General features: G+C 35.3%; 1 protein-coding gene across 2 annotated transcripts; it reads left to right on the top strand.

Moving 5' to 3' along the window:
* The first annotated feature begins 839 nt into the window (after nucleotides 1-839).
* LOC103492079 (probable serine/threonine-protein kinase PBL17) lies at nucleotides 840-25,298 on the top strand. Of its 2 annotated transcripts, XM_008452275.3 has the most exons (7): nucleotides 1,230-1,379; nucleotides 3,137-3,304; nucleotides 6,818-7,116; nucleotides 17,480-17,615; nucleotides 23,658-23,794; nucleotides 24,010-24,133; nucleotides 24,476-25,298. In XM_008452275.3, exons 3-7 carry the CDS (start codon nucleotides 6,820-6,822, stop codon nucleotides 24,850-24,852), a joined length of 1,071 nt encoding a protein of 356 aa, XP_008450497.2. In that variant the 5' UTR covers nucleotides 1,230-1,379; nucleotides 3,137-3,304; nucleotides 6,818-6,819; the 3' UTR covers nucleotides 24,853-25,298. The 2 variants fall into 2 exon arrangements, with proteins under 2 accessions (XP_008450489.2, XP_008450497.2); XM_008452267.3 differs by lacking the exon at nucleotides 3,137-3,304 and having other exon boundaries at nucleotides 840-1,379.
* The last annotated feature ends 1,978 nt before the right edge of the window (nucleotides 25,299-27,276 follow it).

Raw genomic sequence — 27,276 nt, forward strand, 5'->3', positions numbered from 1 at the left:
ATTTGTACTCATCTTTTTCATATTTATCAATTTTTCCTTGGTGTTCCATGAACTATTCAACATTCATACTTTTAGTATCAATCCTTCTTGGGCTATTTCCTGAGAGGACATACATCACTTTGAGAAGGTTAACATTTTCCCTTTCCATTTTTTAAGTTGGGCTCCCTTAAATTTAAAGAGCTTGTTGAGATCTACGAAATTTTCATTTGGCTTCTCAACAGTAGACCCCATGCATCTTTGAATCTCCTTAAAAATGATAGAAAATTACAAATAACAAAGGAAAATGAAGAAAACAAGTACCAATCAATTAGGTTGAGATACATATAGTTTGCTCTCTTCAAGGAAATTCAAGCCCTCCCCATGATACAACAACCCAATTAAAACATTGTATAACTCAAACCACTCTCCATTGAATGGTTGATCTCAAAGCTACAAAACTAAGAACATTCTTCTTTCAGTCAATTACTCTTAAAAGAGTTAAAAGAAAGAAAAATATATGTTGAATCTTTGTAAAAAATATATGTTTAATCTTTGTTGGTGTGTATGAAAGAGTGGATGGAATTTTACATCAAATATCTAATATACATAACTATAATAATACTAAACTCATTATGTTCTCTTCCTAGACTTTTTCACTAATTAAAATATTAAAAAAAGTAACAACAGATGAGCAATTATATAATTAAGGCATGATTTGTTAATCGAGAAATTGCAAATCTTAACTAATGTTCCTCCCAATTTTGTTACAGACCAAAGATAGTATGTAAATTCAAATTTCATGCTCTATAATAAGCAAACACATGTGATAAACATAGATTCCAACATTCTCAATGCTTTGAAGAATAATTTCAAACCAAATTGAAAAAAGAAAAAAGACAAATAAAAAACAGAATTTTTGCATTTGGCTTTGCGCCTTGTACGCTCCCAACGCGAAATAAAAGGACTTGCAATCTCTCTTTGTGCTTTCTTGGATCGTTCTCCTTGTAGCTAACTTTTCTCCTCCATTATCTGTGTTTTGTATATTTTCTTTTCTGGAGCCGATCGTCTTACTACTGTACATTTTTGTCTGTTTCCGGGAACTCGATCAGAATCCGGTGAAATCCACTCAATATCCTACTACCCATTTCAGAATTTGGGGAACCAACATTGAATTTGGTCCCAATTTGGAACGGTCGGTCATCAGTTTGTAATGGGGCTTTGACAATTTGTAGAAGTGGGGTTTCCGTATTCAGGAATGGCAATTGCTGGTGTTGTTTTGTTTTGCCAATGATTATGGGGTTAAAAAGTGTGGCCGGTTTCAGGTTGAGTTCCCATGGGAATTTGTTTGAGCGGTGAGGCAAAGGGTGATCGATTGAGGGGTTCGTCTAAAAGGAAGTCAGGTAATGCTTATGAATTATGTTGTTCCTATGAGTTTTCATTTCATGTGATTGTGTTCTGTTTGCGGGTTTATATCTTCATCAAATGAATGTTACTCTGAACTTTGAAGTTTCATACATTCTGGATGTTGTTGGGTTGGTTCTATTGAACAAATGATTTTTCTCTTGTTGCTATTTGTTGTAACTTTCACATTATGACACATTCGCCTACAGAGGAAAAATGTTCAGCCTAAAACCAAGACCAATGCAATAGGACTAAATCAAAGATTTTAAACGTCTCCAGATATTATTGGATGTTTGTAAATATTGACCTCACCGAAACTCTTAGCGAATTATCGTAATGACTTATATGGATTTGATTTATGTCACCGTCTTCATATTGAAAATTTCTCTGCTCCCTTTGGATCTTAATACCCAATGGTGGTCATAATCGTGGCAATCAAAGCATATTTCTCTTGCATGTAATATATCTGCCCAAGAAGTCTAGAAATGAATACACATAGAGGACATTAATTAGACATTACCCAAGTCAAAGACACATTTATGAAAAGATATATACACATATATAGTTAAGTAGATTTGGTATGTATTGAACATCTTTAGTGGTTCTATGTTTGAATTTTTTTCGTTCCTTGTAATTTTGATAGTTGCAATTCATTCTTCAAAAGAAGAGTTGAACTATCTTACGTAGACGTTGATAATCTATTTCTTGTGATGGGTCGGTTCAACTCCATTTTTGACTGAAATTGACATGTTGGATTAAGGATAGTGAAGAATGACTAAAAAGCTAACTTGATAAAATCTACAACCAATTTGAGCCAACTGCTTGCACAGTCGAATGAACCAACTAAAACAGAAGCATTCTAAAATAACAACAAAAAATGATTGAATGGACTAAAATTTACCCAACTGTATCATTTCTTTCTTTTCTTGTTGCTTGTTTGTATGTTTTTTAATTAAACCAAATCCACCGATATTAAATAACCAACTGACTAGGTTCAGTTGGCTTCCTGTCACTCTCACACTCTTGAGAATTGGATTCCATGCAAATTTTTTATCATATGATGTTTAGATCTCTCTCCTGGTGTAAATTCGAACACACACACACACACATTAGGATTACAATCTTACATTTCTCATATGACAATGGAACAGCATCATATAATCCCTCATTACACATGTTGTGTTTTTCTAATTTCATACCATCAATAAGTTCTGATTGAGTGTTTCTCATTAGAAAAAGAAAATAGAAAAAGAAAATATTGATCTCATTTAAAAATTCAAATATGTCTAGTCTACACCTCTACAGTCTAGACTTTATGCAATACATTTTTGAGAAAAAACCGGATGTTTCTCATTAGGTTTCATGTATTTTCCCTTCGTCTTTTTTCTATGCCAATGCATTCCTGAGAGAAAAAGAATAATGAATACCTAATCCTTTAGTTTTTGGCAGTATTATTTTTCTATGCCATTGTGTTTCCCAGTGAGAGAAGAAGGAATGCCTAATCCTCATCCTTTAATTTTCTTCAGTATTTTTTATGATTTATCTATGCCACTGTGTTCCCAAGTGATAGAGAATTGTGAATATCTAATCCTATACTTGAAAGGCCCAGTTCTTGAACCGTTGGTGTCTATTGTTTAATATGTGTCTGATAACAATCGCAATCTATCAAGAGCTGTATCTAACATTAGGTGTCCAGTATAATGATTTGGAGGTAGCTATTTTCTGTGATTTAAATAGATACTCAATTTGAATGCAGTTCCAAGAAACATCAAAACTAGTTTAGGATTTGTTCTACAAAATGGAAATGCAGTGGATACAAGGACAGTCAAATCCCTCATGCCTTTTTGACAAAGTCACACCATTGAAGTTAAAAGAGGAATTTCTCTGAATGTACTCATCGGTGATTGGTACTAAAGCTTCCCAGGTACTTCCAACCAAGTGAAGATTTGGAAGAACTCAAAACATGATTCTCAAAAAATTGTATGCACAAATATTATTAATACAGCCAAGGGAGTCACATGGTATAATGGAATCGGACCTCCCTCACTCAAAAAGGGAGCTAGGGGTAGATTCTCTCAAGCAAAGGAACAGAGACCTCATTTTAAAATGGCTATGGATTTACCCAAGAGGAAAAAATGCTCTGGAGGATTGTGGTCGCAACTATTTATGGGGTTAAGCTCCGTGGATGACCTAACAAACTGGGTGGATGTAGAACTGAGTTGACATAGAAAAAAAACAGGAATGATTTTATTCATTTTAAAATTTAAAATTTAATTTTATCTTTGTTTTTGAAGTTAAAATTAGTAAATGGCCAGTGTATTTGTTTTTGCTTTTTGGGAGGATACCTGGGTAAGGTGGTCCCTTTCTCTATGCAATTACTGAATTTATGCACATTGTTTAAAAAGGTAGCTTTTATAGTTTAATATGTTGTGTTTGAGCTTCAGGCTTTGAATTTAGAGGTTAAGAGATGATTGTTTGACAGAGAGGTGGCTCATCTATGCTGAAAATCTGGACGTGGTTTGGATTGGAACTAGCCAAGAAAAAATCTCGTGGAATTTAGGACCAAATTGCTTGTTAGCGATCATCCATCTTACTAATCCAAAAGCCAAGTTGAGAAGTTTCTCGTGAGTTGCATCTGGACTTTCAAGATTCATCAGAAAGTCGAGTTCTTTATTTGCCCTATTCTTTATAGGAGTCTGAATACTGTTGATTAGTTGGAGGGAAGTTTTCTCACTGGACTTTATCACCCTCAGTCTGCTGTTTCTGTATTGATCTTGACCACTTCTTCCTGACTTCCTCCATTATTCTTTCGCTTAGTGGGCTTAGTAATTTACTTCGTCTGGATTTCATTATCCCTCATTTTACGGGTGAATCTTTGGCTTTTTGGTTCTTGGTGGCATGATGTTAAAAAGAAAAAGCTTAGATCTTGTAGAATCTTGCAGTGCAAGGTCTTCTTTGGTTTATTTGGAAAGAGAGAAATCAAAGAGATTTTTTAAGACGATGGATTTGGTAAACACCCGGGAATTTTCGACACTTTTCGAGATCAAAGAGCTCAAATCCTATAGAGCATATCTGATGATAATAGTTGTTAATGGATTCTTTCTGTGAAGGTGTATAATCTACTACCTCTTGGTGGTTCTCAAACCACAAGAAGTTATTTCGTAACTAGAACCTTGTCATAATGCTTAATGATTGGATTGGTAGTTTGTTGGGAGGGGGGTTTTCTCTAACCGTTACCTCTAGTTTGTTTCTTTCTTTTCTCCAACACATCGTCTATTTCTTATCTAAAAGAAAAGAAGAAAAGTATTAGGACAAAAATGGAGCATAGAGATGCTAACAACTGGACGAGATAATCAGATTGGTCAACTTCTTAAAAATCAGGATACTACCGTGGGGTATGATTTATTCTAGATATATATCAATGCATATTTTCGACATGATACACTAGCATTGTAACCTTGGAGTTGGAGAAGTATCGTGATAGAATTCAAATATAGAGAAACCATGGAGGTTACCTATTTTCTTTCTTTGCTTGAGGGATGCAGTTTCAGGGTGGGGCAGAAGGGACGTTTGTGCTTGGAGTCCTAACCTGAGTCAAGGTCTTATGTTGAGTCCTTCCTCCTCTAGGGAATCTGTTTTCGATGTGGTCTCGAGGATTAAGGTTTCTAAGAAAGCCAAGTCTTTTATTTGACAAGTCTTACTTGGTTAGGATAACACTATGGATAGGATTGTTAAGATGAGGACTATGCTTTGTTGGGCCTTTTTGTTCCTTGCTTTGTTGAAAGTCAGAGGAAGACCTTGATCATCTCTTTTGGGACTATTAAATTGCCAATTCACCCAAAAGTTTAAGCTTGTGATTGAAGACAAATTTAATTATATATCGCTAACACTCCCTCACACTTGTGGGCTTGAAATATTTGAAAAGCCCAACAAGTGGAAATCAATTTACCTCACTTGTGGGCTGAAATATTTTGAAAGGCTCAACAAGTGGAAATTAATTTTTAATTGGGAAGGAAACGACAATGCAGGGGCTTGAACACAAGATCTCCCTAGACCACTTGCTTTGATACCATATGGAAAGCAATTAACTCCAACATGAGGCTTACATGGAAACCTGAGAACTAGGAGAAAAACCACAAGGGACTGCTAGTATGTGCATGCTGTGTGGAGTAGTTTTCTATAGGAGTTTGGCCAAAGACATTCATGCAACGATTGAGGAGTTCCTCCTCCATCCACTCTTCAAAGAGAAAGAGTGTTTTTTGAGAGTAATGATCGAGTGTTTCGTGGTAGGGAGAGGGACCATTGTGAGGTTTGAGCTTTGATTAGATTTCATGTGCCCCTTCGGGCTTCAGTTTTGATTACCTTTTGTAAATACTCCCTACGTTACATTTTAATTAGTTGAAACCCCTTTTTATTGGTGGAATGCTTTGGCAGGCTAGTATGCCCATGTATTCTTTCGTTGTATGTGTATATATATATATTTTGAGATATAAATTATAACTTTACTACAAGATAATCTAAGTTTTTTGAGGTACTTGGACCCTCTCAATCTTGAGATCACACTCAAGCCCTAATTCACTCACCAAAATATTGTTTCTCTTCTCCATTCCCCTCCCTCTCTATTTATAACCAAAAAGTATAACAAACTCCCTAGCTAATTACTAATATACCTTTGATACTCCAATAATACCCTAATACCATTCCTATCATATCTGTGCGTCCTAGAGTTTTATGAAAAGACAAGGAAATAAGAGGCAATTCTCCCTTGCAAAAGAGTTTTGAGCTAACCCTGTGGAAAGTAAACTTTGGAAACTCAATATATTGGTCTGGATCGCCATTATTGTGATGGATTAAATTCAGCTGAAATCCTTAAGAAAGGATGCTTTTACTTGACTATTCCCGAGTTTGTTGCTGTATAATTAAAAGAGAGTCAATCATTTTCCTTTTCGTTGTTTTCATAGAAGGAAAATGTGGGAATCTTTATTTCAAGATTACAAGATTGCTTGGATATTCAATTTTATTGCAAAAAGCAACTTGCTTATTTTTCCCCTCTGGAAAAGAAATAAAAGTATCTTTGGTGAAAAAAAATCCTTGTGAGAAGAAAATTTTGAGATGATTATACTTTAGTGGCTTCTTGGTGCGTTCTTTTAGAAAAATTCAGGAATTATTTATCGTTTGGCATTAATTCTTGTTGGGATGGAAAGTTTTCTTGTGATTATTTTTGGGTTTATGATATCTTTGTATTAGGAAGTTTTTTGTAATGCTCTATGGTGGGTGGTGCATGTTATCGAGAAAGGGTAAGGTAAATGGTGGGATCAAATTGTGAAACCATATATAACTTTTTACGTTATTGATAAACTTTGCTCTCTTCCAAAAAAACAAATTTACCTTACTGATTTTTTTGGCTCATAATGTGTTTTTTCACATATATTATTAGAGATGGGTCATGAATCTTCTTCTGGACCAGAGAGAACCACAAGTGGGCGTTCCATGGTTAATAAGCATATTGATGTTCTCCGCGAAACCCCTGCTTATAGTGATGTTGAAATTTTTGCATATGAGGAGACGAAGTTGGCCACAAAGAATTTTCGACCAGATCTAATTCTAGGAGAGGGTGGTTTTGGAGTTGTATACAAAGGATTTATTGATGAAAACATAAGACCAGGTTTTAAGACGATGCAGGTTGCTATTAAGGAGCTAAATCGTGAAGGTTTCCAAGGTGACAGGGAATGGCTGGTATGGTTCTTTTCTGCTAGCTTATATATTTTCCTAAACTTGAGTTGCATACATTGGTTTTGACAGTGTGGTGCTATGATAATAATTTCTTTCAACAATAGCAAAATACTTCATTAGAAGTTTGAATAATTCACAGAAAAATGTGCAGAGTGTTGCTATTTATTTGCAGAATTATTAAATTAACGTTGTACTCTAAACTTTCATGTTTTTTTTCTTCTTTCTTTTATAACCATTTACAAAAATTTCATTGAAAATATGAAAAGAGAGACTATTGCTTAAAGGTTACGAACTCCAAAAGGACTAGGGAGATAGGCAAAGACTAATGATTTTTTTAGAATAAATTGGCGAAAACTAGTGATAGGAATGTGATTGGTAAATAATTAGAGTATTAAGGGCATACTAACAAGCTTTTAGAGAAGTTTGGTTACAAATATGGTAAGTGAGGAAGGAGGAAGATAGAGAATGCTTTGTGGAATGACCAAGCTTGAGAGTACTCACAAGATTTGGAGGGTCCAAGTACTTCGAAGACTTGGTTTATCTTGTATTTTTTTTCTCTCTTATAATTAGACATATTCAGGTTTTATCAATTTGGTATATGATGTAGTAGGATTAGGGTAAATTGGGGTATCTTGGTCAAATCCTTGATTGATTAGGATTAAAATTAGTTTCCTTGATTGATTAGAATAATAGGGACTAGTTTCCTTAGCTTATTAGATTTACGATGAGGATTAGTATGTTTGATTAATTATGATTAGGATTAGTTTTCTTTTCAATTCTCTATAATAGAAGGATTGCTCTCTTGTATTGACAAATTTTTATTGATAAAAAGAACTTTTATTACTGAAGATTTCACTCCTTTTATCTATTAGCCTACATCAAGATCAGCGCTATTTAATTCTGGCCATGGAGTTTGTTGCTAATTACGAGAAGGGTTGGACTGTCTAATTTCGATTCTGGATTTACTCCTAGATTCATGTGAGAAGATCTTTCTCTATTCCCTTCTAAATACAGGAAAACTCAGTTTCAAAGAGATTAGAGAACATATTCCTAGATTCAAGTAAGAAAAGCTCTATTCCATTCTAAATATAAGAAAACATAGATTCAAAGAAATATGAGAACGTCTTGAGTAGGAGTTGATATCAGAAAAGATAGAGTGGAGAAGGAAAATGTGGCTGAGGCTGATTTCGTGGATAAAATGATTGAATTGTTAGAGGTCGGGGAGAAATACACTGCAAGTAGTGATGAAGTAACCAACCTATTAATCAAAGTGTTCCTTTGTGTGATGTGTGATTGGGAAAATAAGAGTTTCCAACCTTCAAAGGCGAGGAAGGGAAAGACACGAACAGTAAGTCTTGCTTGGTTAAACATCATGTTGTGGAGAATTCAACACTAAAGATGGAAGAGTTGAGAGCAGAATCTCCGACGAGAAATCATCGACGATTGGTGCTGAAGATGGAAATTTGAGGGAGGCACCGACGGGGGAATACAAAAAAGGGATGGAGGGAATGGAAATTTGAGGGAGGCACCGACGAAGTGGGCTATAATAATCAACTCCTTGTTCGGGGTAAGGTTTAGTTTTAGTTGAGGATTAGGATTAGGATTTAAAATAACCCACGTCATTACACTATTCTTCAACCTTAGGGGTATTTGTTTCAAGGGTTGGGAAGTTCGTCGACCAACTTTTGGACACCACCTCTAATGATCGTTTCCGCCCAATCTTCGACCTCCATATCTGGTGACTCCATCGGCGAACTTTCGACAACCAACTCTCGCGACCATCGCCAACCAATCTCCGGTTGCCACCGATCAACCTTGAAATTTTTTAATAAAAAACATTTTAGGGTTTAGGCTAATCTTCGGTGATCGTCGTCAACCATCTTTGACTACCTCCTTCGGTGACTCTACCGATGAACTTCCGAAAACCAACTTCGGAAAATGTCGCCATCCAACCTTCTGTTGTACAAATCAACTTAATCTTTTTTAACAAAAACATTTTTAGGGTTTGGGTTAATCTCTAGTGATCGTCGTCGGCCAATCTCCAACCACCACCTTCAACTCTACAAACAACTCTTGACAACCAACTCTAGCAATTGTCGCATCGATCAATCTTGAAAATTTTTAATAAAAATATTTTTAGTATATATGACAAACAAAAGAAATTTATATATATAAATACTTCAAAAAAATAAAAAAATAAAAAATAAAACATGTTGTGTTGTTATTTTGTGAAGTTTTTATCAAAAGTGCATAGATAATTTTTGAAAAACCTTTTTCCAAGTCATTCCAAATACACTTTTAGTTTAATTAAAATAATATTTTTTAAAATACACTTCTGTTTTTTTTATCCTTGCAAAATTATTTTATCTATTTGTTAAACTTGTTAATAGTCATATATGGAGATTGTATTTAAATTTATTAGATGAACAACCTAATTAACAAGATTTAATTAAATCACATGTAATTTCTATAAAATATGTTATAGTATAAAATTGAAGAAGACGTGCATCCTAACTAGTAATAAACTAGTTTGTATAAATAAGTGGAAAATACAATTCGAACTATGTTTAAAAAAATGGTATTTTGTGTACCTAATATATCTATGCCAAAAAATAATAGTGAAAAATAAAAATAAAAATGATATAACATAGACTATAATAATCTGTACTTCAAACACAGACTATAAATACTTTATACCCCAAACACAGACTAAAAATACCTTGTATCCCAAACACAGACTATAATAACTTAGAATATAATACTCTGCACCCTAAATACCTATTGAAAGCAATAAAAATATGAAACACCGACTTACGTGGAAACCCGAGTACCAGGAGAAAAACCATGATATTTTTGTCCTTATTATTTTTTTAGAATTTACAATAGGTGCGATGAGAGAAAATAAATAGAATACACAAAGATATAAAAAAGGAAAAAAGGTTTAGGGTAAATCTTTCCATAAAAACCCTATGGGCCAAGCCCTAATTCTGAACTCCCCTTAAGTTGGGACGTAAATGTCAATGAGGTCCAACTTGCTAACACAAAAGTTGAAGTTTGGTTTGAGAAGCCCTTTGATGAGAACATCAACAACCTGTTGGTTCAAAGGGATGTACGGAATGCATATGCTCCTACTGTCAAGTCTTTCTTTGATGAAACGCCGATCAATCTCAACATGTTTAGTTCTATCATGTTGAACTAAGTTGTTGGCAATACTAATGTTGAACTAACTTGCTAACACGAAAGTTGTTGGCAATACTAAAAGCTTTATTGGTGTCTTACACTCCTGATAAAGATTAGATAGGACTTTCTGGAGCCAAATTTCCTCATATATTCCTAATCTCATAGCTCGATAGGCCTCAGAGCTGCTCCTAGCCACATCACTTTGCTTCTTACTCTTCCAAGATAATAGATTGCTCCAAACAAAGGTACAATAACTGGAGGTAAACTTTCTGTCAACAACAGATCATTCCCAGTCCGAGTCAATATATGCCTCAACGGTCTTTCTTTCTGTCTTTCTAACATCAACTCTTTGCCAAGTGTCGTTTTCAAGTATCTCATAATTCTATTGACAACTTCCATGTGTTCCTCATAGGGAGCTTGTATAAACTGACAGACAACACTTACAGCAAAGGAAATACCTGGGCGAATATGGAATAAGTAAATCAATTTACCCACAAGGCGTTGATATTGTTATTTATCAACTGGAACTTGATCATCAGAGTTTCCTAGTTTACAATTGAATTCAATAGAAGTGTCAGTAGGACGACATCCTAACATACTTGTCTCGGTTTGCAAATCAAGGGTGTATTTTCTCTGAGACACAGAGATGCCTTCTTCAGATCTGGCCACCTCCATTCCAAGGAAATATTTCAGATTTCCCAAATCTTAGATTTCAAATTCATCACCCATTTGTTGCTTTAGTTGACTGATTTCTGCTTGATCATCTCCAAACAAAACAATGTCATCCACATATACTATTAGAACTGCAATCTACCCTGTCTTGGAAATCTTTGTAAACAAAGTATGATCAGAACGTCCCTAACTGTACCCTTGAGACTTGACAAAAATAGTGAATCTATCAAACCATGCTCTAGGTGACTGTTTTAGCCTAAATAGGGATTTCTGGAGTTTACACACATGCTGATCAAACTGGGCTTCAAATCCAGGCAGGGGCTCATGGAGACTTCCTTCACTAGGTCTCCATTAAGCAAAACATTTTTAACGTCCAGTTGGTATAGAGACCAACCTTTGTTCACAGTAAAGATAGCATAACTCTAACTGTATTCAACTTAGCAACTGGAGAAAAAGTTTTTGAATAATCAACACCATAGGTTTCAGTAAATCCCTTTGCAACTAACCTTGCCTTGTGTCTGTCAAGAGTTTCATCTACTTTGTATTTGAGAGAGAACACCCATTTGCATCCTACAGTTTTGTGTCCCTTGGGTAGAACACAAATCTCCCAAGTTTTATTCTTTTTTCAAGAGCCTTCATCTCTTCCATGACAGCATATTTCCATTCAGGACGCTATAAAGCAGTGTAGATATTTTTCGGTATTATGGTAGAGTCAAAACTTGCTGTAAAAGCTTTGAACTAGGGAGATAGATTATCATAGGAAACATAGTTACAAATGATATGTTTAGTACAGGACCTAGTACCTTTTCTTAGAGTAATGGGAATGTGTTAGGCCACCGATATTGTTTAAATATAATAGGAGAAATAAAAACAATAAAAACAACAATATTGACCCACAAGAGAATCTAGGAGAATTTATAGGAGGAGAGAATAATGGAGGAGATCTTTCTCGTAAGTTAGTTAGTAAAGCAGATTAAAAGGGAAGAGGGAGGAAGGAGAATGGGGAGAAAAATTATCGGAGAAAAGTTGGGGCCGCCGTCTTCTATGCTCGGGAGAAGCAGAGGGTCACGCCAAGTCCTTTTACTATTTTTTTTATCGTTTATTGCTACGGTTTCCTCTTAGTTTTTCTTGTTTGGTTTTGATTTTGTTTAGAGTGTGTCTCTAGGAAGTAGAAGAAGTGATTTTCTTTCAATTCTATATTGTAATTCTTGAGGCAAATCAATAAAATAAGATACAACTACAGTATCTTTACAGAATATCAAGAGAGGGATTATACTCATCAAGTTTCCCTAGATGACGCTATTCAACTTCATTATTGTTGGTTCCTGCTCTGACTTTAGTCTCATCACCACAATTCTTTTCTTCCACATTTTCAAGAATAGCAATATCAGACTTGTCATTCTCACTTATCTTATTATTAGTAGAAGGTTTAGTAGGGTTTTTCATACCTTGATCTCGAGGAGGTTCAGAGTCTTGGATTGGAGCTGGCGGCTAACTAGTAGGGGACCTAACTTCCTTTTTAAGATTTCTCCTATAATACGTTTTCCAGGGAACTTGGTTTGTGGGTAGGACTGTGGGATGAGGATCGAAGTCAAACACGGTACTAGGAGTAGATTCGATAAACTCTAAGGTACAGTTAGACTTTTCACTCATACGCTCCCCCTAAAGATGGCTAATGGGAAAGTAGGGTCGGTCCTCATAGAAAGTAACATCTATAGTGATAAAGTATTTCCTGGAGGGCAGATGAAAACATTTATAACCGCGTTGATCAAGGGGATACCTAACAAACACACATGCCTGAGCCCAAGGGGTAAATTTGGTTTGATTAGGGTCAAAATTATGGACGTAAGCGGTACACCCAAACATACAAAGGGGAATCTCATAAATTAGACGAGTAGAAGGGTAGGACTCCTTAAGACAATCGAAGGGAGTCTGAAGGTGGAGGATACGAGAAGACATTTTATTGATTAAATAAGCTGCTGTAAGCATAGCATCTCCTCACAGGTATGGAGGAAGGGAAGTAGATAGCATAAGAGAACAAGCTACTTCCAGAAGAAGACGGTTTTTTCGCTCAACCATCCCATTTTGCTGACGAGTGTAGGCACACGAGTTTTGGTGAACAATCTTCTTGGAGGCTAGGAACTCATTAAGGTTATGGTTTTGGAATTCCCGACCATTATCACTCTGAAAGAATTGCAATTTTTTTATGGAATTATGTTTCAATAATGTGATAGAAGTTTTGGAAAATGGAGGAAACCTCAGATTTATCGTTGATAAGGTAGACCCAAGTAAGACGGGTATGATCATCAGTAAAAGTTACAAACCATCGTTTTCTAGATGAGGTGGTGACCTTGGATGAACCCCAAACGCCACTATGGGTAAGGGTAAACGGTTGTGTGAGTTTGTATTGTTGCGAGGGAAATGAAACTCGATGTTGTTTTGCACGAATAAACACATCACGAGATAGAGAGGAGACATTAATTTTAGAAAATAGATGGGCAAACATAGATTTCATATAAGTAAAGTTCGGGTGACCCAATCGAAAATGTCACAACATACAGTCATGTTCAGAATTGCTAAAATAGGAAGATAGTAAACTAGTTCTAGAGATACTACTATCGGAGGCATCAAGGATGTAAAGTCCCTGCTATGCCAGGCAGTGCCAAATGTCCTCCCAAGTTCAAGTCCTGAAACTAAACAAATTTAGGGAAGAAAGTAGCTTTACAGTGCTACTCACGGGTGATCTTACTGATAGATAACAAATTGTAAGAAAACTTAGGCACATGCAAAACATTTTGGAGAGAGAGATCGTCAAAGAGAACAATTTGTTCTTTGCCAGCAATTGGGGATAAAGAGCCATCAGCTATCCCAATTTTCCATTATCGACATAGGGGTATAAGAGACAAAATGCTCCGAAGAACCTGTCAAGTGATATGTAGCCCCTAAGTCTAAAATCCAGGGATTTTTCCCGTCAACACTGATAAGGCTAAGGGACTAAGGCATACTTGCCTGAGCAATGGCGTCCAGAGTAGGGGGCTGGTTTGGCTTGCAATTGGGCATGTTAATTGAGAGGTGCTGGCAGTCTCATTAACATAGGCATGTCCTTAACTCTATTTCTCGTTGGAGGAACATTTCTTACCTCTTGGGGAACGACCATGGAGTTTCCAACATTGATCCTCGGTGTGTCTTTGTTTCTTGCAGTGCTCGCATACAGGGATGGGTCAAGGATCGAGCACTAAAGGCAGTTATATAATTCGAAGGAAAATTAGGGAGCAGAATTACTAGTTTCTTGGAATACATCGACAAATTGGTTGGTTTGGAATGCATCGAAGACTCGCTAACTTCAACCCCCGATTTGTTATGGATACCATCAATCCTGTTACCATAGGGAAAGGGTTGTTGTAAAGGGTCGACAGGTATCGGCATGTGAACGAACGGATTTGACAATTTTTGTGGTGGCTGTCCGTAACCGGAGGGCATGGCGGCTTGTGGGGCTGCAGCTGACTGGAAGGGTATGATCGTTGGATAACCGAAGGCACGTGGAAGAGACTGGGCTGGGTGGTGAGATGAACGGATGGCGGCGAATGGGCTCATGCACCTGACAAAGGCGACGCGTGAGGTAGATTCTGATTGTTTGGCTGCGTGGACGACAACAAGGGCGAGCCCATTGTGACCGCCAACGGCTTCTAAAGCTGTTGGAGTAATTTTTTCAGGGTGGCATCCACGGTGACAGCCACGGTGGTGGCTTCTAGTTTGGTTTGGGTTTCTCATGAACTTTTTTCTAGGGTTTCGTTGTTGCTTTCCTCTGAAAACATATTGAAAGCAATAAAAATACGAAACGCCGACTTACATGGAAACTCGAGTACAGGATAAAAACCAAAATATTTTTGTTCTTATTATTTTATGATAATTTACAATAGGTACAATGAGGGAGAATGAATAGAATACACAAAGACAAAAGAAGGAAAAAAAGTCTAGGGTAAATCTTTCCATAAACACCCTATGGGCTAAGACCTAATTTTAACACAGACTATAATAATCCACCAACTATTATAACCCATAGATTATAGGGTAATTATAATGGATAACAATTTTTAAAATAATTATTAAGTATGTAGCAATATTTTTAAAAAATTGCAAATATAGCAAAGTCTATCGGTGATAAGACTTTATCATTGATAGACTCTTATGGTTTATTAGTGATAGACCAACATTTGCTACATGGTCTATCAGTGATATACTCCTATCATTGAGAGATTTTGCTATATTTGCAATTTTTTTAAAATGTTGCTATATATACTTCATTATTTTGAATATAATGGCTATATTTACAACTATCCCTAGATTATAACAACCACAGATTATAATAGCCTACTCTGCGGCCCAAATGGCCCTTTATAATTTAACATATTCGAGTTCTGTCGTAGTGAAAAAGCTAAAGAGAAATACAAAATAACCTTAATTCGTGAGAAATGATAATAACTTATAAACTTAACAAAGAACTAATACATCAAATTGAATCAAGAGGATGTATTTTTCTGGAAAGGAGACAACCTCTTTATTAATGTATTAATAATGAGACAATAGCTTATAGTACAAGAGAATTATACAATGAGCATGTAAACCATGGATTAGGAGGTGCACCTAGGCATCTCAAATAGGTTGACACCCCATAGCACTCGCATCATATCCAAACAAACTAAGAACCAAAATAAAACTCCAAAAGCAAAACAAAACCAAAAGAAGTACAAAGAAATACAAATAAAAGGACTAAAAAGACTAAAAACAGACTAAACATCCATCTAAAGAAGAGGCGACCAATCAGGCTTATATTTCGCACTGAGTCGATCTCGAGATCCTTGGAGAAGGAACACCATGAGGAGGCTAAAATTTTGATGACTCCAATGAGGTCTTATGCTGAGAAGCTTGCTCTGAAAAAATCTCTAGAATCTTCCCAAACAAAATTGTGACAACAATGTAAACAAGTTGAGAATGAGCAATCAAAAACAGATACTGTGAAGAGTCACTAGCGGCAGAGCATAAAGTGCATAAAGTGCAGATTGAAGGAGACAAGCAGTTATTAAACATCTTCCTTTTTAACAACCCTAAATTCCCAACAGCCAATTTTAAAATTAGATTATCAATTCGACGTAGACTTCTGTATTCCCATAGTGATTTTTCCAGCTTTTTATTAAGAGGAATGAATTAACTCAAAAATTTCCAACAGGATCCAACGGCCACTATCTTTGGTCGAATATAACCCGTACTTTCATGTGTGACTAAAGCCCTATAAGAATCTGAAACTCACTCACTTCTTCGACCTTCAAGTTTTCTTGAAACAACAGTTCCTAAACTACTTTCTGCTATATAGCTAAACATCTTCTTCTTCCTAATGTCAAACTGCCCGTTGGAATTCATCTTGTCATACTAAATTACCTCCAAAAGATCAAGGCTCCAAAATGAACTCTGTTAAAGAAATAAGTTTCAACCTAATACATAATCTCTCTAAGATCATACAGTTCATGTTCATTTGTGATCCAGAAATCTTTTTACAAACTGTTCAAAAGCATCAAAAGTACAAGAGAGCTCCACAAGGATTTGAAAAATCTAGATCAAAACTTTACTTTTTGTTACTTGTAGTAAGACAAAACCGGGGTTATCTTCTTTACCTGCTTCCTAAGTACCAATCTTATTTATCAACTCCTAGCACCCTTGAATTCCCAAAAGGACTTTCAATGCACAACCACATCCAAGACTACTTTCAGTTCTGGAAATGAAGTCTATAGAACTCAAAGGAAAGATATACCACAAGCTTTGATGATGTCATGCAAGTGCTGTGGGATTTCTTCTCTGAATTTCTGGAGAGAAGGTTGTTCTTCTTCTATTCCTTCCTCCACAAACAACTCGTAGACATCGCTGACTATGTTCTCCAAAATCTCAGAATCTTCGGCCTCTTCCCCTGCTTTAATCTCTTCTAGTTCCTCACTACTGAAATCTCCATCAAGAGCGGAGGGTTAGTATTGAACTGTCCGTAAAAATTGGGATAGACTTCTGAAAGCTCCATCAAGTATTGGCGAAGAGTCTCAATCTTCCTTCTAACAAACAGCTACATGGTTTTTATTTGAAGCTACTAAGTCAGCTGATGGGTTTAAAGAAATCACATTCAAGTTAGCAAAGCATATAATGCCAACCAAGGACAAGTCCTGAATCTATGAGCTAGTTTCAGATCCTCACACAAAGCTTATGCAAATGCACATCACTTATGAAGAACAAGCTTTGAATAAGTTAAGGATAATGATTACAATGTATATAATTAATACACATTCCCACTGATTACACATCTGACATCACTGATCATAATGTACATAGTTTCCCGTTTTCTTCTCTGTAACGTTCTTATTAGTCCACAACTTGTGAGCTATTTTAACAATATCAGTAAATGATTTACTAATTTGAAAATAATTGATTGTTTTTTAAAATAATATTATTCTGACTTGTAACCCTTGTAAACCAGGCAGAAGTTAACTCTCTGGGGCAACTTAGTCACCCTAATCTTGTGAAGCTAATTGGTTATTGCTGTGAGGATGAGTACAGGATATTAGTGTATGAGTATATGGCTAATGGGAGCTTGGAGAAACACCTTTTCCGCAGTAAGTTTTGGTCTACGAATGAAATAAGCACTTAACTATACCTAATCATTATATTTCTGGATTTTTCAAGTGTTATAATTTTAATCACCAATGCTGTTGTATGAAGAGCATGAATTGGGTCAAGTTAGGTACTTAATTAGCCGCTTTGTGTCCACTGTGTGATTTTAGATTATGCTGTTAATTTTTTTTTTTTTTTTTACTTTTCAATATGACAAGAAGCTCTATTGGCGAACTTGAATGCTCTTATCAATGACCAAGTGCTGAAATGAATAGTTGTTCTTTCCATTGGAAGCCTCTTGGGAGATTCTAGATTCATTATTAGCCTTACGTTAGGAACTCATTGCCTAAGTTAAAGTAAGTCTACAGCAGGACTTCAAACATATGCACAATGCCCACTGATCAGAAAATATATGTTCATCCATCTCCTAATCTTGTAAAGAATGAAAAATGAACTTCCGAAACTTTTGAACTCTCCCAATTAGCCAAATACTGTAGCTATAGGTTCATGTTGGACTGCTGAGCAGTGAGCAGTTGAATAGTCTATGGCATGTCCGAGATGACTTCATGCCAGGTTGAGTGGAAATTATCTTGTTAGATAAATAATTGGTTATTTTCACGATGAGAACATCATGTAAATAGCTTGAACATATATCAAACTCTTCAATAATTGTTCTCTTTTATTACTAGAGTGTGGTGAAATTAAAATTGGTGCAACGGCTGCTAGATATATTAGACTAATGAACCATAAACACATAAACAGGTCTGGTCACTTATAGAGTCGAGATTTGCGGATGACTTGATGCCTTAAGGAACATATTTGAGGGAGAAAGTTGTTGAAGGTTTTGTTTTATATAGTATTATTATCTTTTTGATAAATACTGAAAATAGTCCCTAGAATTCATTGTGAAGGAATAGGAATGCCATTGCCTTCATTCATCCATTGAGAGGGAGAATGTATGTGTGGTGGGGATCAAATAGGGGAGGAGGAGGATGAAGGTCTCTCCTTTTTTTCTAAGTCTCTCTATTCTCCCGTTGTTTGCCCTAGACCTTTTGCTGGTTTAAATTGGTGCCAGTCTTTACCCAGGATAAGCATCTTGAATGTTTCTTTTTTAAATTCTACAATTGCGGAACGGAGGATCAAACCAATTGGTTTTTGGCATAGTAATTGATGCCTCTATCTAGTGTGCTGTAGAGATCAAGAGTCCGGAAACATAAATATTTGAAAACATGGGTTTCAATGAAAATAGATTGGTATTTCGTGTTTTCATACATGTGTTTAGACTCTAACTTAAGCAATTGTTTTCAATGTGTTTGATAATATATTTTTGGTCAAAATACCATTTTGGTCTCTATACGTTGAAGTTTGTTCAACTTTAGCCTCTATACTTTCAATAATCCAATTTTCCAATTTTCGTTCCTATACTTTCAATAAATCTTAAATTTAATCCTATTTTTACCCAAAATTGATTAAATAATAATAATAATAATTTTCATGCAAGAAAATGAAGTATGTGAACATGTTTACAAAACTTATAGTACAAAGTTATAGTTAATTAAAGAGTTTTTGTTTTTAAAAGTCAGCAATAAAGTTTTTAAGGTTTATTCAAATTTTAGAAACTAAAATTGGACAATACAAGGACTAAAATTGAACAAACTTCAAAGTATAGGGACCCAAATGGTATTTTAACCTGTATTTTTAAACCAAAAACTAGTTGCAGTTACCTACTCTATTTTAAATTACTTTATACATGTCTTATGTTAAACATTTTGTAGAATTATTATTTGTAAATAATTATTATTTATAATTCATTACATGATAAATAGTACATATTTAATTAAAAAAAACATGTTGAGTTTATAACATGAAATACTATATTTCTAAATGTTCTTATCTCTCTTTAATATAATTAAGCCTTTTAAAATTTAAAATTCAAAATCTAGATACATGGAAAGCATAAAATGTTTTCAGAATTTTCACTATTTGGTTCACAAAATCTAACAGAATTCAAATTGTCTTTCAAACACATTTTCTCAACATAGTGAATTTGAAAAACATAAAACTGAATCCAGATTGCCTACCAAAATGAAGGTTGTTTTTTGCCTTGCTTGGTAAAACCACCCAATCTTGTTAGATTCTCCAGACATTCTATTGAGAGAAATGCAAGTTCATTATTTCAACATTAATAATAGAAAAAGGTTCTATTTTTAGAGAAGAAAAAGGTTCTATTATTTGTGGTAGCAGGGGGTTGATTTCAGGGAATGGTAACTGGGAATTAAACGAAATATCGCATTGAAGAAGCCCAGGTGAAATGCATAAAGGCATTGCACTGTTTAAAGAAGAAATTCATATAACGCTATCAAGGATTGAGCAAAAAGGTAAGATTAAGCATAAATTATAGCCGAAGACAAAAGGAAAGCCTATTAATGGTGCCCATGGCAGAATTTCCTTTGCATTCCAAAAGAGACAGTAACAGTATGAGCATCTGTTGACGGTTCAAGCAATCTTAATATCCTTGCTCTGGTGTTTCAATTGTGTTTGTGCAAACTTGGGTTACCTACTTTTTGGTCAAATAACTTAACAGTTGGAAGTGGTTGCATTTTGCTTGGATGGTGAGGTCTGCACTTGGCGTTAATGGGAAGAGAGGTGACCACCAATTGAGATTGGGAAGGATTCAAGTCATTGATCCTGAAGTTGTTCCATCCAACTTAGGAAGGGTTGTGTGAGAAATTTGCCACTGCGACAAGAGTAAAGGATAAGAGTGGTGGACAGGCAGAAGGGATACTGGAATTTATTTCGGATAGTATGTTAATAGGCTTAAAGAGGAAATTTGGACTGAGCTTTAAGGGTTACAGACCAGTGGGCTGACTGAAATAATGGAGACGGCTGAATGATTGGAAACAAAAATCAATCTATGCTAAAATAAGAAAGGAGTTTAGCGTTTTTGTTTGGTCGGGGAGTTCAGTATCTTTCTCCTTCGGGTTCTGCGGTCTTTGTCCAATAGGGAGACGATGAAGGTGCTCTCTCTTCTTTCCTTGATCGATAGTTTTGACTTTAGGCTTGAGAGGAAGGATGTTTGGGTGTGAAGTCCTTTCCTTTTGGATGACTTCTTTTGTAGGTCTTTCTTCAGATTTTTATTGGATATGTCTCCTGCTGTTATGTCGGTCTTCGATGTGCTATGGAGGATAAAGATTCCAAAGAAATTCAAGCTCTTCTTTTGGGCAAGTTTTGCATGGGCGTGTAAACACTACAAATAGGCTTATGGGAAAGATGCCTTTGCTAATGGGCCCTTGGTGATGTATCCTTTGCCGGAAGACAAAGGAAAGCCTTGATCACGTTCTGCAAGAGTGTCAATTTGCTAGATCTATGTGGAGTTATTTTGCACTTTCTCATTAGATGGATGTTTATTCGATGATCGGAAAGTCCTCCTCCATCTGCCTTTCAAAGAGAAAGGCCTTTTTCTTTGGGATGCTGGGGGGCATATAATTTTGTTGGATTTTTGGGAGGGAGAAACAATAGAGTGTTTCGTGTTGCGGAGAGAGATCCAGTAAGGTTTGGTCCCTTGTGAGATTTCACGTCTCCTTTGGGTTTCGGTTTTGAAGTTTCTTCTTCTTCTTCTTCTTCTGCTTCCCTTCTCTCCAAATAATGAAAGATCTGGGTAGGTAGTGGTAATGGGTTGGTTTGAACCTTTACAGGTAGCCCAAATTAGTTTGATTGAAGATGGGGAAACAAATGGCAGAAAAACTTGTAACTCCACTCTATTTGGCCCAAGGAATTCATGAGTCCATGATTAACAAACGTCAATTTCATTTCTTACTTCCTCCTAGTTGTGGGTCCCACAACTAGACAACTTCCGCTACTCATACTATAGTATGCCATTCCAACATTTTCTTCTGTTTAATGATAACTGTTATGATTTTAGTCTCTTTCTCTGTTTAATAATTATTTTTATTAATTCATTTTAATTATCTTGTTGCTTTTTACTGACATTATATATTGGTACAATCTTATGTTTATGCATGCAAGTGTTGAAAAGGATGTTTTAGATCTTATTGAGCAATCTTTCATGGATATCAGAATGAACTAACTCGAAGGAGGAATTTGCCTGTTTATCTACTCTAGGACTGTAGCTAAGACGATGAAATTTGACGAACTAACCTGAATCATAAATCAATGAAGACAAGTTATGACACTAAAAACAAAGCTTTCTTAAGACTGAGAGAGATAGATGACCAAGGTGATAATGCAAAAGGAGAAACAAATGCAGAACAAGCAATGTTTGTTGATGTTGATTCTTGGTGATCAAAACTAGCATGCCCTTTCCTAATAATCTTCTTTGTTACAAGATCCTGAGATCCTGAAACAAGCAATAGCTAGGATAGAACGAGACACAACTATTAAAGCTATAAGTGATTTGACTAATAGAGATTAAGTTAAATGACAACTGAGGTAAATATAGGATAGATGACAAAGAAAGGGATGGGTGAGATTTATATTGCTAGATCCAATAACTGAAGACTTTGATCCATCTACTAAGGTAACACTGGTAATGAATGTAGATGACAAAATTGTAAAAAATAATTTGGGATTACTTGTCATATGAGCAATAGCACCATAGTGTATGACCTATTGTGCAGAGGAGGAAAGGTGACAACGATTCATGTTACCTGAATTAACAATGATTGTCATTGGGGCACATGCAACTGATGAAGGAGATGCTTTCGATGAGTTTTGGTACTTATTAGGTTTAGTAGAAAAACCATGCGTAGATTGAGCCCACAATTAAACGAAATTAGACATCACTATGGGATCTTGTTCGGCCACAAGAACTACAACCACAGCAACAAACCACACGAGGAAAAAAAACAGCCACAAAAAGAGCCAAAATAACTTCTCACACCTCTGACGAAAGAGATCCCTATCCTCTCTTGGTACTGTCGAGCTACTAACTCCCTCCTATACAAATTCAACTTCTTCGTCATCGGTACTGAAACGGGTTTTCACGTCTCTTTTCAAGTAAGAAATTGGGACATTACTATCTAGGGATTAAGAGTTTAAAGCCACAAACGAGGCCTTGCTCAAGAGATAATGGTTTGCACCTTGAGGCTAGTACTGGGGATCCTATACCCTTTCTAGGTTCAACTTGAAGCTAGCGTGTCATGAGAGCAATCTCGTGATGTGGGCTTTATCAACGGTGCAATTCGGTTTCTAAATCTAGCAGTGCCATCCATTGGTAACACAAGATGTTATAGAGCGGGGACTGCACGTGGGTAATTCGTTGCTCTTGTAAAGTCTTGGCAGAAGGTTTTTGAAGGCCAAACCGCACAAGTCGAAACGAAACGAAAACAAGCAATCGGAATTGAGACAAAATAGGACAAAATAGCCTTAACGCCTAGAAACAGTCGAATTTTTTTCAAATATCGTCATACGTAAATGGATTAAATGAAACCAAGGCACAAATTGACCGTAAACCAAGATTTGAGACGAACCCAATCAACGGAAACCCAAACGAACCCAAATGAACCTCCCACACTCTCTGACGTGCCAATGGGTGGTGATGGAGCAAAACCCATCTGGTGGCTTGTGAACCTCACATGGGGTTGTTTTTCAGTGATGAAAAAGACAGACCTCAGCAGCGGTTCTTCTGGGCTGGGTGGTGTCAACAAACGGTCACTCAAACTGATGACTGAAATGCAAAACCCAAAGTTTGTCATAAGCACAAACCCTAACGTAACCGTCAATCAAATATTCTAAACCCTACACAACTCTGATACCATGTTGAAGTTAGAACAAAATATGAAATAGCTCCTAGAATTCAATATATATAGGCATACATGGAAACCCTAAATAAAAACTAAGAAATTAAAATAAAGGATAAGACTAATAAGTTCCTATTATATATATACTATAACACTTTTGAATATGACCTTTACGTGTTTCAATTAAAATAAATACTTTTGCAGATTGCTAGATACCCTTCAATCTGAGAAACATGCATGTTGACTAATTCTCATTTCCCTAATTGTTCTTTTTTATGGTGTTAGGAGTCGGTAGTTCACTGAGTTGGGCGAGAAGAATAAAAATTGCATTAGATGCTGCAAGGGGACTTGCGTTTCTTCATGGTGCAGAAACACCTATCATCTATCGTGATTTCAAGTCATCAAATATCTTGCTTGATGCAGTTAGTTTCTTTCCCTATCATTTTGTTTTATTAGTAGGACAATATTCTTCTATAGGGTCAGTAGTTAAGTTTTTCTGCTACAAATTAGCAAAGCAAAAGTTTGACATCCAATTCAACTTTCTAGGCGAGTCGGTACTAGGGATGAACAAAGAAGAATTTGTGTTAATTCAGTTCTTTTTAACTTCTTTTGCTGAATTTCAAGTAACCTTTATCAGGACTTCAACGCAAAACTTTCAGATTTTGGCCTTGCCAAAGAAGGACCTATGGGAGATCAAACTCATGTGTCAACAAGAGTGATGGGTACATATGGATATGCCGCTCCTGAATATGTAATGACGGGTGAGTTTGTAGGAACCTAATACAAAAAATTGCATCGCCTGAAATTTTTTATTCTTTTGGTATGGTGTAATTGAAGAAGAATGTTTGCATATAAATGTTTAGTTGGAGTAGTTTAGTCACTGATAAGCATCTAATCTCAGTCATGATTGCAAGGTAATGACAGACCTATGTGAATAAATTACTTCCTTTATTTTATCAAGTTCTTTTTATTGAAGAGAAAAAAGATAAAGAGTGATTTGCTGGATGTATTCCCTTCTTTCTTCTAGTTCTTGAATGCAAAGGATGAACTTAAGTAGGTTGCTACTCTTTCCACGAATTTAGTCCATGTATTGACATTACCAGGACATTTAACTGCCCGAAGTGATGTCTATGGATTTGGGGTGGTTCTACTTGAGATGCTTATTGGGAGGAGAGTAATGGACAAGACCAGACCGAGTCGAGAGCACAACCTGGTTGAGTGGGCTCGTCCACTCTTGAATCACAACAAGAAACTTTTGAAGATATTGGATCCTAGACTAGAAGGACAATATTCAACTAAAGCTGCAATGAAGGTTGCTAATTTGACTTATCAATGTTTGAGCCAAAATCCAAAAGGCAGACCCCTAATGAGCCAGGTGGTAGAAATGCTGGAGGGCTTTCAAAGTAAGGAAGATACGCTTCCTAGTGAAGTCGGTCGCGGTCAAATTCTCTATCAGCACACACCTAACAGTACACAATAGATCTTCTGGATGACCAAAAACCAATGAAAGAAAAACCGAAGGGCAGTGTGGAAACACAAAAAGCAAAGTGGACATCAGAAAGACCTCGATCTCTGTCGCTGTCCCCAGATTTGATTTCCCATGAAAAATCAGCATCTTTTGAAGTTGAACTGGTTTTTTGTGTTGATTGAATAGATGCTGAAAATGTGCAAAATCTTTTTTACCTAAATTCCTAAGAGCATGCCTGGGAGTATACATATATACATATTATATACATATGTACACAATATATATCTATATATATATGGGTGTAACATGTTCACGTTCTGTACTGTTTTTATTCTCTCTTTGTTTTATTATTCATTAGCAAACACTGTTCGCACAACACTGCTTGTATATCTTGTGGAGTTAGTTGATTTGTACTCGTGACCTTTCCAGTTTTAGTAATGAGATAATCTTTTGTGGTACTACGGAGTTTATGCATATTGTGTTTTCTTTCTCTTTTCTTTTTTCTTTTGGATAATAGTATTTATTTTTCATATATATTAAATGAATAATGTCTATATGTAAAATGTCTTTTTCTTTTTTCTTTTTGAGTATAAATTGGGACGTAGAATTTGAACCTAATTTTTTTTTACTTTTTTTACGTACAAAGGTCAGTTGAGTTAAGCTTCTGTTGGCAAATGTCATATTTAATTGTTAGATAAGTAGACTCATTGATCTCGATTTTCAACATAAATATTAAGATCAAATCTTAGTGTGATAGTTGTGACTTTTGGGTTTGATTTGTTTCATTTGGATGACTTTTGGGTTTGATTTGTTTCATTTGGATGTCTTTCATAGATGTCCTTATACTTTGAATTTCCATAAAAGGCTTCTAGGGTTAATTTCGGACCAAAGTACCCCTTATATATGGTGGGCAGCTGGAAAGAGAAATGGACATTGAGAATTTTTTTTCTTCATATTTATGAAGCACACTTAATGATGGAGAGAGATTTTATTCTTTTTGTTCAATTGGAGAGAGTTTATTTATTTGTTGTTTAATTGGAGGGAGAAATGTATTTATTTGGCGACATTTTATTGTTTTGTTAAATGCATTTAAAGTTCTTTCAAAACAAAAATTAAATATGTAGATTTTGTTTGGGGTTTTCTAAAAAATATTACAAATTAGTAAAATATTTAGATTGGAGAACAATTTTGAAAAAGATAAAAGCTCAAGGTTCACAATGAAAAATAAAAAAAGTCTTAGTCAATACTTGATTAATCGGTCACATGTACATGCGAGTTGTTTCTATTGAACGATCGTGTATAATAGCCATGATACAAGATTGTATAATTTTTTAACGATGAAGAAAAATGTTTCAAATTTAACAATCATGTTGACCATAACAAATGATTGTGTTGATAATGGAAAACGATCGTGTAATCTAATGTAAATGATTGTTATAAACTTCAAATCTAAGGATCGTGTTAACCATGCTAAACGATCATGTTGACTATGGTAAGCGATCGTTTAGATCATATCAACACGATTGTGTAATTCTTTTTAAACGTGTGTTTTAGGTATTATCTATATGTATCGCAAAAAAGAATAGTGAAAAACAAAGATTCAAGCTAAATTTATGAAATGAACATCTTAATTAACAATATTTAATAAAATTAGTTGAAGAAAATGTGTATTTCATGTACCATATATATGCATGATAAAAATATATATATATATAGTGAAAGACCAAGTTTAAAGCTAAATTTATTAAATGAACATCATAATTGACAAGATTTAATAAAATCAATTGAAGAAAAATGTGTATTTCATGTAAAGTATATATGTAGAAAAAAAAAAGAGTAGTGAAAAACCCAGATTATAATAGTTTCCATCCTAAACACGGCTTATAATAATACAAACTATAATAATCTGCACCCCAAACACATATTTTCATAACAGACTATAATAATCTGCATCCCAAATGCAAACTATTATAATCCCAAATTATTTGTAATACACCCAAAATTAAGGTAATTTTAAATTTAATTATCTTAATTTTATTTAAGGAGTTTTTTCAAAAATATAACAAAGCGCGAAAATATTTACACCATATAGAACAATTTTGGAAAAAAAAACCACAAACCTACAACATGAAATAGCAAAAATACCCCTCAATCACACACGAGTGAAAAAAATGATTTTATACTCAATCTAAACGATCTTGTATCAAATCTAAACGATCTTGTACCCAGTCTACACGATCTTGTATCTATCTAAACGATCATGTACTTATCTAACGATCTTGTACCTATTTAAATGATATCGTACCTATCTAAATGATCTTATACATATCTAAATGATCTTGTACCTAACTAAACGATTTTGTACCCATGTACTCAGTCTAAACGATCTTGTACATAGTCTAAACGATTTTGTACCTAGCTTAGACGATCTTATAC

This window comes from Cucumis melo, chromosome 5 (assembly GCF_025177605.1).
Source record: "Cucumis melo cultivar AY chromosome 5, USDA_Cmelo_AY_1.0, whole genome shotgun sequence".
NCBI classification, from domain to species: Eukaryota; Viridiplantae; Streptophyta; class Magnoliopsida; order Cucurbitales; family Cucurbitaceae; genus Cucumis; species Cucumis melo.

Excerpts from the sequence above, each read along its gene's own strand:
- LOC103492079 (XM_008452267.3), top strand. The coding sequence starts at position 1,313 with ATGGGAATTTGTTTGAGCGGTGAGGCAAAGGGTGATCGATTGAGGGGT. Across the intron at positions 17,616-23,657 it reads GGAGAAACACCTTTTCCGCA|GAGTCGGTAGTTCACTGAGT; the intron begins GTAAGTTTTGGT and ends TTATGGTGTTAG. Across the intron at positions 23,795-24,009 it reads CAAATATCTTGCTTGATGCA|GACTTCAACGCAAAACTTTC; the intron begins GTTAGTTTCTTT and ends AACCTTTATCAG.